The 17500-nt window shown below is 45.7% G+C and overlaps 1 protein-coding gene across 2 annotated transcripts in view; it reads right to left on the minus strand.

Annotated features, from left to right (window-relative positions):
- Rhp (GTP-Rho-binding protein rhophilin) overlaps nucleotides 1-17500 on the minus strand; it is a 117317-nt gene that overhangs the window by 68652 nt on the left and 31165 nt on the right. The window contains exon 1 of one of the 2 annotated variants that reach the window (XM_071679305.1): nucleotides 488-1829. The exons of the other annotated variant lie outside the window; for it this stretch is intronic. Coding sequence (XP_071535406.1) covers nucleotides 488-529 — 42 coding nt within the window. The 5' untranslated portion in view covers nucleotides 530-1829. Of the gene's footprint in view, nucleotides 1-487; nucleotides 1830-17500 lie in introns of those variants that run through there. 2 annotated transcript variants of the gene reach the window in all.

Genomic DNA, 17500 nt, shown 5'->3' on the forward strand with positions numbered 1-17500 from the left:
CTACGGTAAAGGCCCTTGAGATTACAACCGTATCGTTGAGTTGACTACTGTACTACCCCATCTGGGTATGATTGGATAGGCAGGCCAAAGGCGAAGCCATCACACCCATGGGTCGTACCGTCGCGGTCAAGGGTCGTATAGGGTTAGGTCAATGGCCATGTCACCATATCCAAAGGTCGTGCCTTCGTGCTAAGGGCCGCACCGTTGTGCTTAAGGGTCATAAGGAGTCGGGTCAAGGGCCAAGTCATCAAACCCCAAAGATCGTCCCTTCGTGCTCATGGGTCGTATCGTTTGCTCAAAGGGACAACAGCAATAATCAACCCACCTCCTTACAAGACAACATCTTCCAAGTCCCCCAACCTTCTACTCCTTCAAATGCATATCCCAGATACTGAACCCTGTATTCCAAAGAGAAGACATATCATCGAGTAACCTGCCAGGCTCTCCCTGAAGGAGGCGTCGACGAAGCACTACCACAAGGACTTACCCGTTTGGTGGCTTTACTGCAGATCTTCATTATGGACGTCATGGTGAAGATGCAGCTGCCAGGCTCACGTTACTTCGGGTGTTCCTCACTGGAGCGTTCACGGGTCACTCCAGCCTCCCTCCCACAACACAGCGTCCTTCGGGATCCATGATTGCATACATCACCAGTTAAAAAAAAAATTTTTACTTCTCTGGTACTCAAATGCCACACACAAAACCTTTACAACTCTAATGTCCTTTATTGGTAATTGTTTCGTAATTGCTTCAGCACTGCCTGAATAGCTCAGTGTTTACATCGCCAACAGTTTAGAGCAACAGTATTTAGGGTGTTTATATTGCTTCAATAATGTCGTCATCCCTATGTTAACGCTGGGCACTATATGGAATAATTGCTCTTTTGCAGTAATGAAGTTGTTGCTTCTATGTGACCCAACTGCTTTGCTAATGACTCGACAAACTGTATCCCTCAACGGTTGAAGAAACAACCAAATGCTTCGCCACCTCGAGTCGAGGGAGTAGAATGTAAAAAGGGCGTTCCCAGCGACAGATCTGGCGGGTGCTTGGCTGAACTTTCGCCACAAGAAGCCAGATGTGATCACCAGCCGAGCGGGGATGAGGGTGGGCTGCCGTCCTCAGCAGTCTAACATATGTGGCGAAAACTTCAAACCGAGGGAGAGGAGGAGAAAGCCCACTCACCACCGCCTTGCAGTAGATACCGCAAATCCCACTTCTTAAACCAGTCTTTACACTCGATGCACCTCCCAGATCCTTGGCGTCAAATCCTCTCCCACTTCAGAAGCCATCCAAAACGAAGTGGTGCAGCTGTTTCCTCCGGCAGGAGAAATGATGGAGTTTCCTGACGTGGCAGGGGCAAGACGCGAGTGTGTATATATGACAGTGGGAGAAAGCTCTTTACCCCCGCACCTGGGTGTCCGCTGTGCTAGTTAAGACCTTCTCTTGTATTCTATCACTTTCCTCACCTCACGTTCCAGGACTGTGAACACATGAACGACACATTAGCTCATCTTCTGATCCCCGGTTACAAAACTGGAGCTCTCGTTTCACATCAACACCGCTACTTTGTCATCGTAAGTCAGCGAGCGAAGGAATAGCCTACGGACAGGACCTAGATCAGTTGTAAATGTCAGTGACCAAACACCTCTTAAGGGAGACTTCAGTTCTGGTTCAACCCACCGCTCCTTCTCTTGACCAAGTCACAAACACCGCGATCGACACCACACCATCGGCGCATCACTTTGCGACAAGAAATCACATTTATAGATGAATTATTTTGCCGATTCGACGCATGCAACCACACTTCCCAACTGCCAGACAGATACTGAACCCTACGCGTCTCACCTGCCACCAGCAGCCCGCTCAGACGGAGTTGGGGGTCACGTTACCAGCTTCGTAAATACAACTAAATTTTTGTCATCTTCTTTACTACAAAAACTATTCACACTTTACAGATACATGTATCTATAGCGACCACAGATTCCCCGAGAGCAAGTAAGGAAAAAGGGAAACACATGAAGTCAGTAGAGGCAAGTGAGTGAGAGACGTCAGCGGCGAAGGAAGCAACTGCACCAGCCCGCCTCTCGTCCGAACACGTGCACCGCGAAGCCACCACCAGTAACTTGCATGCCGCTGTAAGTAGGTAGCCAGTAAGAGACCATCGCAGGAGAGACACACAGAGAGATAATGGAGAAAGGGGGAGACACAGACGAGGAGGCCAGACGGAGAGACAGGGCGCTGGGAAAGAGGGGACAAAGACGGACACGAGAGACGAGACGAGATAAAGAGGTTGTGTGAGATTCCCGATCAATATAATGAAAGGAGACATGAGTGGCTGAAGGGAAGACGTGAAAGTAGAGTAAGTGGGAGAAGCAGACATAGAAAGGAGGAAGAGCCAAACGTGGTGGAGGAGGGGAGACACACTTGCTGGAAGTTCTTACGCTCTTGTAACCATTGTGTAACACTGCAGTCAACGTTACTGGTGGTGTAGTCTTGGTAACTTTTGTTACTACAGCTGTTAGTTACTGTTGTCCCTACCAATGTCACTGTTGTTGTTGCTGCAGCACTGTTGTCACTGCTATCATTACTGTTGTTTTCTGGTCCTGCACGTGTGGGCATGGCCCATAGCTGGTCTTACCGTTGCTAAAGTACCTGTTGCTGTATCAGTTAGTACTGGCACTGTTGTCGGTGGCACTGTTAACAGCTGGTTCACCGTTGCAACTGGTGATTATGATGTTATTTGTATGCTGTAAGATATGGTACAGCCAGCCAACACTTCGGGCAAAAGTTTTTGGGGTCAGGCAAGTAAAGTGTGATGCGAGATGCAGAGTACACCCCACACAAGTGCAAATCCTTCCTATTGCGGTAAATGTCGACAGAATCCTCTCCTCTCACCAGCTACTTCTCTTATTTTACACCTCTTTTCCGTCACTCCAAATACAATATCTTCATATGACGTATTTATAAACAGGTTCTTTCACTATTCGACACAGTTTGATGCCCATATTTTGAGACTTCACCGCACCTTACGCGCTGCTCATATTAAGTGGTCTTTGCGTTTTGGTAACATAGCTCAGGAGAGACTGCTTTAATCTCTCTCTCTCTCTCTCTCTCTCTCTCTCTCTCTCTCTCTCTCTCTCTCTCTCTCTCTCTCTCTCCAGTTCGAAACGAAGGCTGTAATGGACTCACCATTTGAGCCAGACGGTACGGTTCTCTGAAACAAAATGGTACGACGGTCCTTTGAGCACGACGGCACAACCCCTTTGGTACGGTTGGCCTTTGATCTGACCCTTAAGGTAGAGCATCAGCTGGCAACAGAAGGGCTAGGTATTGAGCAGGGAGGTGTGTATGTACCACGCGAGAATGCTGGCCTCTTACTTGAAGTCTGCCATATGAATACCACCACAAACCCTTCATGATCGCTTGTGCCAGACACACAGTGCTGAAGGCCGGCTATTCTGAGCACTTGAAGGTCTTTTAACACCTAAGTATCAGCCTTTAATACTGAGTCTATAACATGACCTAAACTCAGTCTTGATGATGGAATATACGAAAGCGCTCGACACTTTCCCCTGCAAGCCTATATATATATATATATATATATATATATATATATATATATATATATATATATATATATATATGGCAGAAGAGTCCAGGCAGACCAAGTAAGCCTCCACTATTCACCATTTATCCCCCATTAACCACACGGTCTACGGCTACATATAATGGCATCCATTGCTTCCGGTAGTAATACAGGAGGGCCATACACACCTTAATTACAGGAAGAGGAGAAAGCACAACCCAGCTGATTTCAAGAGAGCAAATGACGCTGGTTGGAGGGTGGGGGGTGTGGGGCGTGGTGTGTGGGTTAATGATTAGCGATATGAATGATCTCTAATACTAGAAGTACTCTCTCTCTCTCTCTCTCTCTCTCTCTCTCTCTCTCTCTCTCTCTCTCTCTCTCTCTCTCTCTCTCTCTCAGTAATGGCATGATGAACTGCGCACTCCACCACCACCATCCCCCAGCCAACTATCAGCCGCCCACCATCCCCTCCACCCTACCCTGCCCTGCCCCTCTCCCACCACTCACTACCTTCTCCCACAGTCACCAACTTTCACCATCCCGTCCCCATCGCCACTAACTCTTAACTCGACGATATGCTAACATTCTATATATATATATATATATATATATATATATATATATATATATATATATATATATATATATATATATATATATATGCAGAACCTTCACTTCACCGTGAAGAGATATATGCAGCGAGGTATATCTAGTGGTGATTGTTGCATATATATATATATATATATATATATATATATATATATATATATATATATATATATATATATATATATATATATCTTTCTTTTTCTTTCAAACTATTCGCCATTTCCCGCATTAGCGAGGTAGCGTTAAGAACAGAGGACTGGGCCCTTGAGGGAACACCCTCACCTGGCGCAATTCTCTGTTCCCTCTTTTGGAAAAAAAAAAAAAATATATATATATATATATATATATATATATATATATATATATAAATATATATATATATATATATATATATATATATATATATATATATATATATATATATATATATAGAGAGAGAGAGAGAGAGAGAGAGAGAGAGAGAGAGAGGGAGAGAGAGAGACAGACAGACAGACAGTCAGACAGTCAGACAGACAGACAGACAGACAGACAGACAGAGAGACTGATGGACAGATAGATAGACAGACCCTAAAACAATATTATCTCTTCAAGCAGATGGTGGGGTCAGGTCACTGGCCAAGGCCCTTAAACCCAAGGGTCGTGTCGTCGTGCTCAGAGGATCGTAAAGTCGTGGTCAAGGGTCATACCGTCGTGGTCAGGGGTCGTACCGTGGTGCACATAGGGTCGTACCGTCGTGCTCAGAAGGGTCGTACCGTCGTGCTCATAGGGGTCGTACCGTCGTGCTCAGAGGGGTCGTACCGCCGTGCTCAGAGGGGTCGTACCGTCGTGCTCAGAGGGGTCGTACCGTCGTGCTCAGAGAGGTCGTACCGTCGTGCTCGGAGGGTCGTACCGTCGTGCTTGGAGGGTCGTACCGTCGTGCTCTGGGGTTTAATGTATCTACCCACAGGTTCGAACACCCATCTTTCCTTTGTTTGTGTGTTTGTTTACACTTTATATTACTATAGTTACATTTTTCTTCTCATATCTTTCGCAAGACAATTTTTTTCTTCATTCTGCTTTCTTCAGGTTGGGTCTACCATCATTCTCGTGTCATCTACAGTGAGTAACAATGATCTGTGTTGATTATTCGTTTTTTCATGTTTCCTTGAATACAACGAACATGGTATGGTCACCTTTTGAGCCAGTGCGCATGCCCGAGACCTTGTTGGCATGCGCATGGTCCGAGACCTAACACGCATGCGCAGGCTCAGTGACTTTGGCTATGTACATACGCAGCCACATGCGTCAGTGTACTGGTGAGGGTGTACACCGTACATACGTATGTACGTCGCAATGTACAGGAAGGTATGAGGCCTGTGTGCGACCGGGTGCGTTTTAACTGTACAATCACAGGTACTGGAACACACTAGTGAGAGAAGTGTACGAACGCACTTTGAACCTGCTGGCGTTAGTGTGTGTGAGTGTGTGTGTGTGTGTGTGTGTGTGTGTGTGTGTGTGTGTGTGTGTGTGTGTGTACTCGTGTGACCCCATCTCCTGTACCAGCCCTTCTTCATGTAACTTTTCAAACTTCTGTATGTTGTCTGTATTTACAACTTCCTCATTCAGTTTACCCCCATCCATCCACCAGTCTTGATAACAAGTTTCTTGTTTAATTTCATGTCGTCTGGTTGTTCTGTGTCTACTACGTCATTCCAAGAGCTGTTCACTGTCTACGTCATCAACCAGATTGAAAAACATGAAGGTTGTGAGTAGGTCACCGCTTACTCTTCTCTCTTCCATGGTGGGCTAATCTTACGGTCGCTAAGTCTCTCCGTGTACCTCAGCTTTCGTAATTCTGGTCCCATCTTTGTTGCTCTGCTCTGGACCTTCTCTAGTAGCTCTTTGTGCATCTTTGATTACGGTGGCCAAACGTGAGAAGCATATTCAAGTTTCGTCCTTATGTACGACGTGAACAGCACGCTGAACATTGCCTCATCCGTGTGTGTGTGTGTGTGTGTGTGTGTGTGTGTACTTAACTGTATACATACAAGTCATTTCAGAGCTGTGTGCACGTCTGTTGCTAACACATGTCAGCCTACTGGTGCGCAGGCGTGGTGGTGCTGTGCACGCGCCGGCCGACTCCTGCGCACAGGAAGAGAAATTATTTCGTGCGCAAGCGGTCGAGGCAAGATGATGCTAAACACTACCAGCTTAAGCCGGGTATATCCACTTACCGAGCAGCCCCGAGGGAAGGATGATGAACAGCTGGCCTGCCTGTTGTAAACCCCCTGCTCCCTCCCCCCATCCAAGCCCCGGGATTCGAACCTAGGTGGGTTTTTCTAGAAGTCTCATTATTATCCCCCCCCCCCAACTGCCCTCACATCGCAGATGACTAAGAGTGATCGATTCGGACGCGTAGTGACGTCCGTCCAACGGCCGCCACAGTTCGAGGGAGCTGACGTCAGTGCTCACAGAAAATGGAACCTTTTTCTCTTTTTCTTTTATCTCATCGGTATTAGAAGATGGAGGGGGGGGGGGGGGAGCACGTCCTCCTCCAAGGGAACTCATCTCCCCTAGAGGTCAACCCCCCCCCCCGGGGGATGGGGGGATGTGCAATGACCAGAGCAAGATCACTAACAAACTATGAATACAGACACACTCACTGCTGGGTTAACATACAGACACACTCACTGCTGGGTTAACATACAGACACACTCACTGCTGGGCTAACATACAGACACACTCACTGCTGGGCTAACATACAGACACACTCACTGCTGGGTTAACATACAGACACACTCACTGCTGGGCTAACATACAGACACACTCACTGCTGGGCTAACATACAGACACACTCACTGCTCGGCTAACATACAGACACACTCACTGCTGGGCTAACATACAGACACACTCACTGCTCGGCTAACATACAGACACACACTCACTGCTGGGCTAACATACAGACACACTCACTGCTGGGCTAACATACAGACACACTCACTGCTGGGCTAACATACAGACACACTCACTGCTTGGTTAACATACAGACACACTCACTGCTGGGCTAACATACAGACACACACTCACTGCTGGGCTAACATACAGACACACTCACTGCTGGGCTAACATACAGACACACACTCACTGCTGGGCTAACATACAGACACACTCACTGCTGGGCTAACATACAGACACACTCACTGCTGGGCTAACATACAGACACACTCACTGCTGGGCTAACATACAGACACACTCACTGCTGGGCCTACATATACACACACTCTTTGCTGGGTTAAGAATAGACAATTTCCCCTCCCTCCCTACCACCTGGATCATCCACAGTGAAGTGGCCCAACGAACAAATAAATAAAAGCCAAACACACCAGCACATATCAAAAAAAAAAAGAATTGAGAGTCAAACAAAAGCTGGAAAGTTGACGTATTAGAAGTCAAACAATAGCGTCAAACTGGGCAAAGCAAGCCACAAACAACAGTCAATAGATGGACATATCTAAAGGCCAAACAATAGACAATAAAAGGACTAAAAAATACCAATAAAAAGGACATCTTCGAAAGGTAAAATGTCCCAAACTTGATATATATATATATATATATATATATATATATATATATATATATATATATATATATATATATATATATATATATATATATATATATCTTTTTTTTTCATACTATTCGCTATTTCCCGCGATAGCGAGATAGTGTTAAGAACAGAGGACTGGGCCTTTGAGGGAATATCCCCACCTGGACCTCTTCTCTGTTCCTTCTTTTGGAAGGACATATCAATAGCGGGACGACGACGCAGACGACCACAATGACGAGGGACGACGACGCAGACGACCACGATGACGAGGGACGACGACGCAGACGACCACAATGACGAGGGACGACGACGCAGACGACCACAATGATGAGGGACGACGACGCAGACGACCACAATGATGAGGGACGACGACGCAGACGACCATAATGATGAGGGACGACGACTTAAACGACCACAGTAACGGGAGACGACAAACATAACAGGGAACAATGACCCAGACGACCACAACGACGCGGAACGACTACTTTAGCCGCAGTTCTGTTTTTCCCCCTTCCATGTGAGATGAAATACAACATCCGCCACCAGATGTCTCCAGTGGAGGAGGCTGTACCTCACACTGTACCGTCCTGTACCGTACCCCAAGCTCTACGGTACGCTCAAGGTACAGCTACTCCACTATGCCTTTCCTTTATATATATATATATATATATATATATATATATATATATATATATATATATATATATATATATATATATATATATATATTACAGAGAGAGAGAGAGAGAGAGAGAGAGAGAGAGAGAGAGAGAGAGAGGCTATCCACAGATCACTCATGTATAACAACATAAGCAATGGCCTTCGCTAAGCAATGGCAAGGCAAATCAGCGGTGCGACTGTGTGTGTTGATCCCATGGCAAAGAGCCCGTGGAGGGTTGTACGGTCGCACCCACGGCTGTACTTGGAATGATCATTACATAGTCCTGAGGGGGTGGGTGTCTGAGCTCAGCCTTGCACCTCTTCCTAGTGAGACGAGGCCATGGAAACAGTCGTCCTTGTGTGTGTGTGTGTGTGTGTGTGTGTGTGTGTGTCGCAATACATCCAAGAATATGTTATCATTTGCTCGACTGACGTCATCAGACCACGTCAACACCTACCTGACGACGGCACGGTGTTTACTGCCTCCCGCTTCATATTCCGCGCACTGGGCGGCCGGCGCCGCGCGCATCACGCTGGGAATACGTCACCCCGACCCCTGTCTCTCCCTGACGTATGGTGATGAGGCAGCGCGCCTGTCGCACACTAACCAGGCCAAGTACGGCGCTCCTGATCACCCAGGGAGGCTGCCGCATTACTACCTGTTGCCAGCTGAGTGGCAGGCTGGCTGGCTGGCTGGCTGGCCAGTCAGTTGCCCATGGTGTTCGTACCGCCTTCATCTGGTTCAGTCTGGCATCCATCCATTTTGGATGGCTGGGGCAGTCAGTTGCCCCACTACAAGGCTGGCCTCTTCTCGTGCCACACCACCACACGTCCTGCCTCTCACGTGCCTTAAACCTGTCCCTCCCCGTCTCACAATCTTGGCAGACTCCTGTCTACTGTCCCCAGCACCATTCCAAACAGGCAGTAGCCACAGGATATTTCTAACTGCAAAAATGATTATCTAGTAGTCCCCCATATCGAGAGAGGAAAAAATGGGTGAAAGGTTTCTGTCGTTTTCTTTCTTGTTTACATAGTAAACTATATCATTATAACTACATACTAATTATTTTACTGTTTTTCGCTCACTTTCAGTTGGTAAGAACGAATTTTCTTGTTATCATGCGCAATATAAAGAAAAAAATCATATCTAATGATCTCTACTTATACATGATGAACATTCCAAAAGAGAGAATGAATTTGCCTTTTTCTTGTTTAAATCATAAACTGTACAAACACGAATATATACATGGGGACTGGATCTTACGTTTTCCATCTTCTCATTTTCGGTTGTGAGCAGCAGCTGTTCTGGTAATCATATACAAATCAAAAATGTACATCTCAATAATACGTAGTGCCTCATGATGATAAAGAAAACGGAATGGATTCTTCAATTTTCTTTCTTTTTTAAACCATAAACTATAACATTACACACACACACACACACACACACACACACACACACACACACACACACACACACACATTCACCAATCCGTTCGCTAACGCTAAATTTTTCGTCAAACATAACTCGCTGTTTAAGGAGCTTAAAGACAACGAGATGGTAGAGAAAAATGGGCAGACGCTGGGAAAATACAATACCTACAACTTTACTACAGAAAACTTTACCTACATCAAATATTTAAGGTATAGATCATAAGCAGATAAGTCATAAAAGAGAATATCACCGTCTTAGTTAACTTTACCTACATAATACCATATCTAACATTAATATATATAGCACTATACCCCTTACCAATCCCAACACCAAACGACTATACGCTCTCCCTTCGCAGCATAACACTACACCATCTCCCCAGCACCATAACACCACACTCCCTTCCCAGCAATGTAGCACCACATCCCCCTCCCCAGCACCATCAAACCACACCCTCTCCCCAGCACCATAACACCACACCCTCTCCCCAGCACCATAAAACCACACCCTCTCCCCAGCACCAGCAAACCACACCATCTCCCCAGCACCAGCAAACCACACCCGATCCCCAGCACCATCAAACCACACCCTCTCCCCAGCACCAGCAAACCACACCCGATCCCCAGCACCATCAAACCACACCCTCTCCCTAGCACCATCAAACCACACCCTCTCCCCAGCACCATAACATACCAAAGCCCCGGCTACCATGCCTGCAACCAACATTACAACATACATGTTTATAAATACTTCATCCTTAACAATGTTCTCCCTAATAGAAGTGAACAGTAGCCACGCAAGTGGTTCTATCGCAAGTGGTTCCCTTCATCACACACCACGTTATATAATCCATCCCCCCCTAGTGTTGCCTCAGCCTTCGTAAACCGTCCATTTATTATGTAACTTGTTGAATAATTCAATCAGTGTGTCCTAATCCCAGCCAATATTTCTCCCTCACTTTGTAACCTGTAGTCTCTGGATCGGTGAGGCTCACTCCCTCGACCTGCCGTGCACTCTGTGTATCCTCGTGTTTGTGGACCTGTTGTGCACTCTGGGAGGATCAAGAGTGCACAGCAAAGCGCACAGATCTCGTAGAAAGACACTGAACAGCTTCGTTAATCTCAGGGAACAAACACAAGTGGTCCCAGAGCTTTGCCTTTCGGCACTCTACACCTTACCACGTCCTTATGCCACAGACAACAAATCTGTGCCACAGACAGTAGACCAGTTGTACCACAGATGACAGATCTGTCCCACAGACAACAGACTATCAGTCCCACAGGCAACAGACCTATACCACAGACAGCAGACCTTCTGTGCCACAGACAACAGGCAATCTATACCACGACAAGCAGACCTTCTGTACCACAAACAGCAGACCTTCTCTACCACAGACAACCCTGGTTGGTTGGCTGGCCCACCTGAGCAGTATCCACCCCGATGCCATCGCCTCGCCCCGACTCAAGGCTCCCGTACTGCATGTCTGTCTGTCTCCCACTCGCTATATGGCCTGGCCCAGGGCCGCCTGCTGGCCAACACACCCGCTGCTTTTTTTCTTCTGGTGTGGCAAGTTAGTCTGAGCCTTGACCACGAGCAACAGCCTTCATCATCACCACCATTACATAATGGACCACATAGCCTCACCATCACCACCATTATATAATGGACCACATTCCTCACCATCACCACCATTACATAGTGGACCACGTATCCTCACCATCACCACCATTACATAATGGACCACGCATCCTCACCATCACCACCATTATATAATGGACTACATTCCTCACCATCACCACCGTTATATAATGGACTACATTCCCTCACCATCACCACCATTATATAATGGACCACATATCCTCACCATCACCACCATTACGTAACCGACCAGAAGAAAATCACCATCATCATCATTATATAAATAGCACTCTCGCCTCCACTATCACCATCATCCTCTGTCATACCCTTACCAACATCCCCAACACTACTCCATCACTATCACCAACCCCTAGCATCATCATCATCCTCTACCATACCCTCACTATCATCCCAGCATCATCATCATCCTCTACCATACCCTCACTATCACCAACCCCTAGCATCACCATCATCCTCTACCATACCCTCACTATCATCCCCAACATCACCATCATCCTCTACCATACCCTCACTATCATCCCCAGCATCACCATCACCCTCCACCATACCCTCACTATCATCCCCAGCATCACCATCATCCTCTACCATACCCTCACTATCATCCCCAGCATCACCATCATCCTCTACCATACCCTCACCATCACTACCATCATCACCCATGCCAACCACGTCACTCCTGCATCACCATCATCCTCTACCATACCCTCACTATCATCCCCAACATCACCATCATCCTCTACCATACCCTCACCATCACCACCATCATCATCCATGCCAACCACGTCACTCCTGCATCACCGTCAGGCTCGAGGCCACGAGTGTGGTGGTGGTGGTGTGGGGGAGAGGTGAATGCAGCAGCCTCCCTCACCACCCAGCCTTCCACTTGCTTCCGTATACCCGATACAGTCAACAATACACCACAATGCAACACCTGACGTCTATCAACATTTACTCCTGAAATCTTACGCGCCATTAATCCGTGCAAGATCCCCTCCCCCCCTGCGTTTTCTATTCTATCTCTATTCTCATTTTCTAACGTCATTCATCCATCTGCCTCTATTCCTTTCGGTTAATCTATCGCCACTTCTACGGTGTGTCTTAATATTCTAAACTGTCTATATCTGTTTGCTCTAGATTTCTTTATAATTGTCAATACTCTTTTACACTTGTCAATTTCCACTACAGACATCTATCTATCTATCTATCTACCTACCTATCTATCTATCGTTCATGCTCGTTAAACCTAGGATGGGGGTTTATACGTACAAACCAGCAGGTCTACAACCCAGCCAAATCACACAGTCCATCACAGTTTAACAGACAAAAAAACTGATGCAACACACAAACAGAGGCAGTTTAAAAATTGTCTCATCAGCACAGGCAGTTTGAAACTATCTCACTAAAAGAGACAGTTTAAACGTACTCTCACTAACAGAGACAGTTTAAAACTTACTCTCAGTAACAGAGGCAGTTGAAAACTTACTCTCACTAACAGAGGCAGTTTAAAACTTACTCTCACTAACAGAGGCAGTTTAAAACTTACTCTCACTAACAGAGGCAGTTTAAAACTTACTCTCACTAACAGAGGCAGTTTAAAACTTACTATCACTAACATAGGCAGTTTAAAACTTACTCTCACTAACAGAGGCAGTTTAAAACTTACTCTCACTAACAGAGGCAGTTTAAAACTTACTCGCACTAACAGAGGCAGTTTAAAACTTACTCTCACTAACAGAGGCAGTTTTAAGATACAGGAGCGACGAGGAATCTGAGGCAATCTGAAAACAGGAAGCGGCTGTTTACAAACAGCAACCCTGAAGCTGGCGAGCAACACGTGACAACCTCACGTTCATCCGGGTGTTGGCACCACACACACACACACACACACACACACACACACACACGGGGCTCAATGCTGGAAAGTTAATGCTTTTCCGAACAGGTACACGACTTTATGCAGGAGGGTGAAAGGCGTGCACGGGTTAGAGTGAATTGGAACGATGAGGTACAATGGAGTCGACGTGCTGTCAGTGGACTGAACCAGGGCACGTGAAGCGTCCAGGGTAAACCATGGAAAGGGCTGTGGAGCCTGGTTAAGAATAGAGAGCTGTAGAGAATATGGATATGAGAGGATGTAGCCTTTCTTCGCCTGTTCCTGGCGCTACCTATACGAAGGGAGAAATGTGGATTTCAAAGAATCCTTGCGAAAATGACCAATATAGTGTAGTGAAGACCATGGGAACGGGAGTAATAGCAGACGACCACACTGTAATTGCCATATTGGAACGACACGTACAGAACAAGGTGAACACCAGACCTTGTGCAGTTGACATTGTAATGAAAAAATACCTGGCGAGAAAGTCAGCGAGAAAGATATGATTTAGTTAATTTCAGAACTGCCTTGAAGTACACGAACCTAGAGAGAGAGAGGTTCAGGAAGGTTTATAATAATATATATATATATATATATATATATATATATATATATATATATATATATATATATATATATATATATATTTATATGAGTCCACGGGGACTCATATGAATATCTTAATCACGCGCAAAATTGTTTCTTTCCAATATATATATATATATATATATATACTTCCCACGTATTCCCTGCGTGTCGTAGAAGGCGACTAAAAGGGGAGGGAGCGGGGGGCTGGAAATCCTCCCCCTCTCGTTTTTTTTTTAGTTTTCCAAAAGAAGGAACAGAGAATTGGGCCAGGTGAGGGTATTCCCTCAAGGCCCAGTCCTCTGTTCTTAACGCTACCTCGCTAATGCGGGAAATGGCGAATAGTTTGAAAGAAAAGAAAGAAAGAATATATATATATATATATATATATATATATATATATATATATATATATATATATATATATATATGTGTGTGTGTGTGTGTGTGTGTGTGTGTGTGTGTGTGTGTATAAACCTAAGCTGGTGTCCAGGCCTGAAAATGCGAACAGAGATGTTAAAGAAGATCTAAAGGAATACAACGATGACGTCAGGAGGTATGAGCACAGAAGGGAAGCCCTCAGCGTCTCTACACGACAGGTAAGCATTTTAACATCTTAACCATAGTCTCATAAAATGCCGAAAAAACTTAATGTTAAAAAGCATGCAGGAGTCCTTTGAGGTTAGAATCTAAAACGAGAGGACAAGGTTAAGCAAGACAAGTGTGTAGGGTGATGTGGAGAATCATATCTTATACACACACACACACACACGGATGAGGCAATGTTCAGCGTGCTGTTCACGTCGTACATAAGGACGAAACTTGAATATGCTTCCCACGTTTGGCCACCGTAATCAAAGATGCACAAAGAGCTACTAGAGAAGGTCCAGAGCAGAGCAACAAAGATGGGACCAGAATTACGAAAGCTGAGGTACACGGAGAGACTTAGCGACCGTAAGATTAGCACACCATGGAAGAGAGAAGAGTAAGCGGTGACCTACTCACAACCTTCATGTTTTTCAGTCTGGTTGATGACGTAGAGAGTGAACAGCTCTTGGAATGACGTAGTAGACACAGAACAACCAGACGACATGAAATTATACAAGAAACTTGTTATCAAGACTGGTGGATGGATGGGGGTAAACTGAATGAGGAAGTTGTAAATACAGACAACATACAGAAGTTTGAAAAGTTACATGAAGAAGGGCTGGTTCAGGAGATGGGGTCACACGAGTATACACCCCCACACCTACAGTATACACACACACACACACACACACACATTTTTCAATCCATCCGACACGTAATGACGGAGTACATTTTGAAATACGGAAGGAATGGGGAAGAGATTTTGTGAAGAAATCTTCTGACGTCTTGAGAAGCGAAGAAATGGGACAAGGAAAAGTGTAGAGTAGAATATCAGAATGGAGGACAATGTACGACCCTTGAGCACGACGGTACGACCCTTAAGTACGAATGCATGCCCTTGAGTACGACCTGATGACCCTTGAGCACGACGGTACGACTACTGAGTACGACTATACGATCAATATGTAAGGTGGTACGGTCCTTGAGTACGACGGTACGACCACTGAGTACGACTATACGATCATTATGTAAGGTGGTACGGTCCTTGAGTACGACGGTACGACCATTGAGTACGACTATACGATATCTAAGTAAGGTGATACAGACTCCTGAGTGCGACGGCACGACCCTCCCGCACTATGGTACGAGTAAGATGGCATGACCTTTGACCTGACGCCAAAGGGGTCAGGTCAAAGGTCACAGTGTCCCTAAAACACACACACACACACACACACACACACACACACACACACACACACACAGAGGTAGTGGCATAATTCCAGCACAGGCACGAACACACATGCAATATCATGTGGTGTCTGGACTGTCTCCGGCATACACACACACACACACACACACACACACACACACACACACACGTTCGACGTCACATAAACACAGCTTGCGTCATTCCTCAACATCCCTCTCTCCTATTTCGTCTCTCCAAATCTCTCCTGCTGAAGTTTTAATGAGGTAAATAGCCATTCCCCCCCCGTGTCCAATGCTCCCAGGTGTTCCCATTTTCTCTCTCCAACCTTCCCGCGCCGTGTGTGTCCGCCGTGACGTCATACTCATGGCCGCCCGACACACACACACACACACATACACACTGGCACGTCTCTCACTCCAGAGTTTGGCAATACTACCTCCTACTTTACTCTGGATGCTCTCCCTCTCACTGCCTCTCCTTCGTTGTGAGAGAGGGAGTGCCTCTCCCATACCTCCCTCTCTCACCATTCACTTCCCACCACTCCACAGACGTTTTCTGTGGCCATTACGATCACAGAAAATGGAATCCGGGGGCAGCAATCGATGAATATATTACCCAGGCATTTAAATGAGTTCTTGTGTTGAAAGGAATGACGTAATGAGAGGCATTCTGTCATCTCTAGTGATGCGTCACCAACCCCACATTCCTTCTTTTCCCAGTCATATATTTTCCTTGTGGTTATCAGCAAATACTAGATCACGCGCACCACTGTGACCTACTGCAATATATATATATATATATATATATATATATATATATATATATATGAACTTTTCTCAAATGGCTCTTTATTTCAGTCATTAAAAGTAACGACCATTGTTATTATTATCATTATTGGAGTTATTTCCGCTCTAACTTTCTTTCATTATCTCATCTCTCTCTCTCTCTCTCTCTCTCTCTCTCTCTCTCTCTCTCTCTCTCTCTCTCTCTCTCGGCCCGGAACAGGCCAGCTTCCTCTGAAAGGTAAACAGTAGAAGAGGCAACCATGCAGAAAATGGCGGGTTTCGAGCGGCGGGGCCTCGGGTTCCCCCAAAGCCATCCAGCCAACGGTTATGACCACACGCCACTCTCTCATCTCCTCCTCCACCCACCCACCCGTGGCTGGGACTTCGTAACTCCCCGTTTCGTACCGTAACTCCTCAACATGGATACCCTCCCTGGACCACCACACGCAACGAGGTAATCAACTAGTTCAACTCTGCATCACAATAAACACTGAATACTGAGTGATTGTATTCTGCAATGCTACTGTAGTATCTAAAGAATACAACAACAGTTATATGAACCTTGGTTATAACTGGTTATAGATAAGAAGCCGACAATAATACATCAGAGGAAATGCGGTATCAATCAGTGTAAATGTAGGTTGTAAAATATGAAGAGAACCTATAAGAATCTGATCTCACCTGCCTTGTGCTCAAGATTTATCTCGATGTTCAATATTCTGGTCACAACACACCAGCCACAGCCATGCGCGAGGAACGTGAAAAAATGGCTGCGCATATCAACAATCAGTCCGCGTAGCCAGCGGCCATGTGACCCACAGCAAGTCAAATTTCACATGTTAGTGTATACTTACCATCGTTTTCAGGGCTTCGTATGGCTTATATAGGCTTCAATCATTTATTCTAATGTATTTTAACTGCTTT

Source organism: Panulirus ornatus, chromosome 29 (genome assembly GCF_036320965.1).
Source record: "Panulirus ornatus isolate Po-2019 chromosome 29, ASM3632096v1, whole genome shotgun sequence".
In the NCBI taxonomy this organism is placed as follows: Eukaryota; Metazoa; Arthropoda; class Malacostraca; order Decapoda; family Palinuridae; genus Panulirus; species Panulirus ornatus.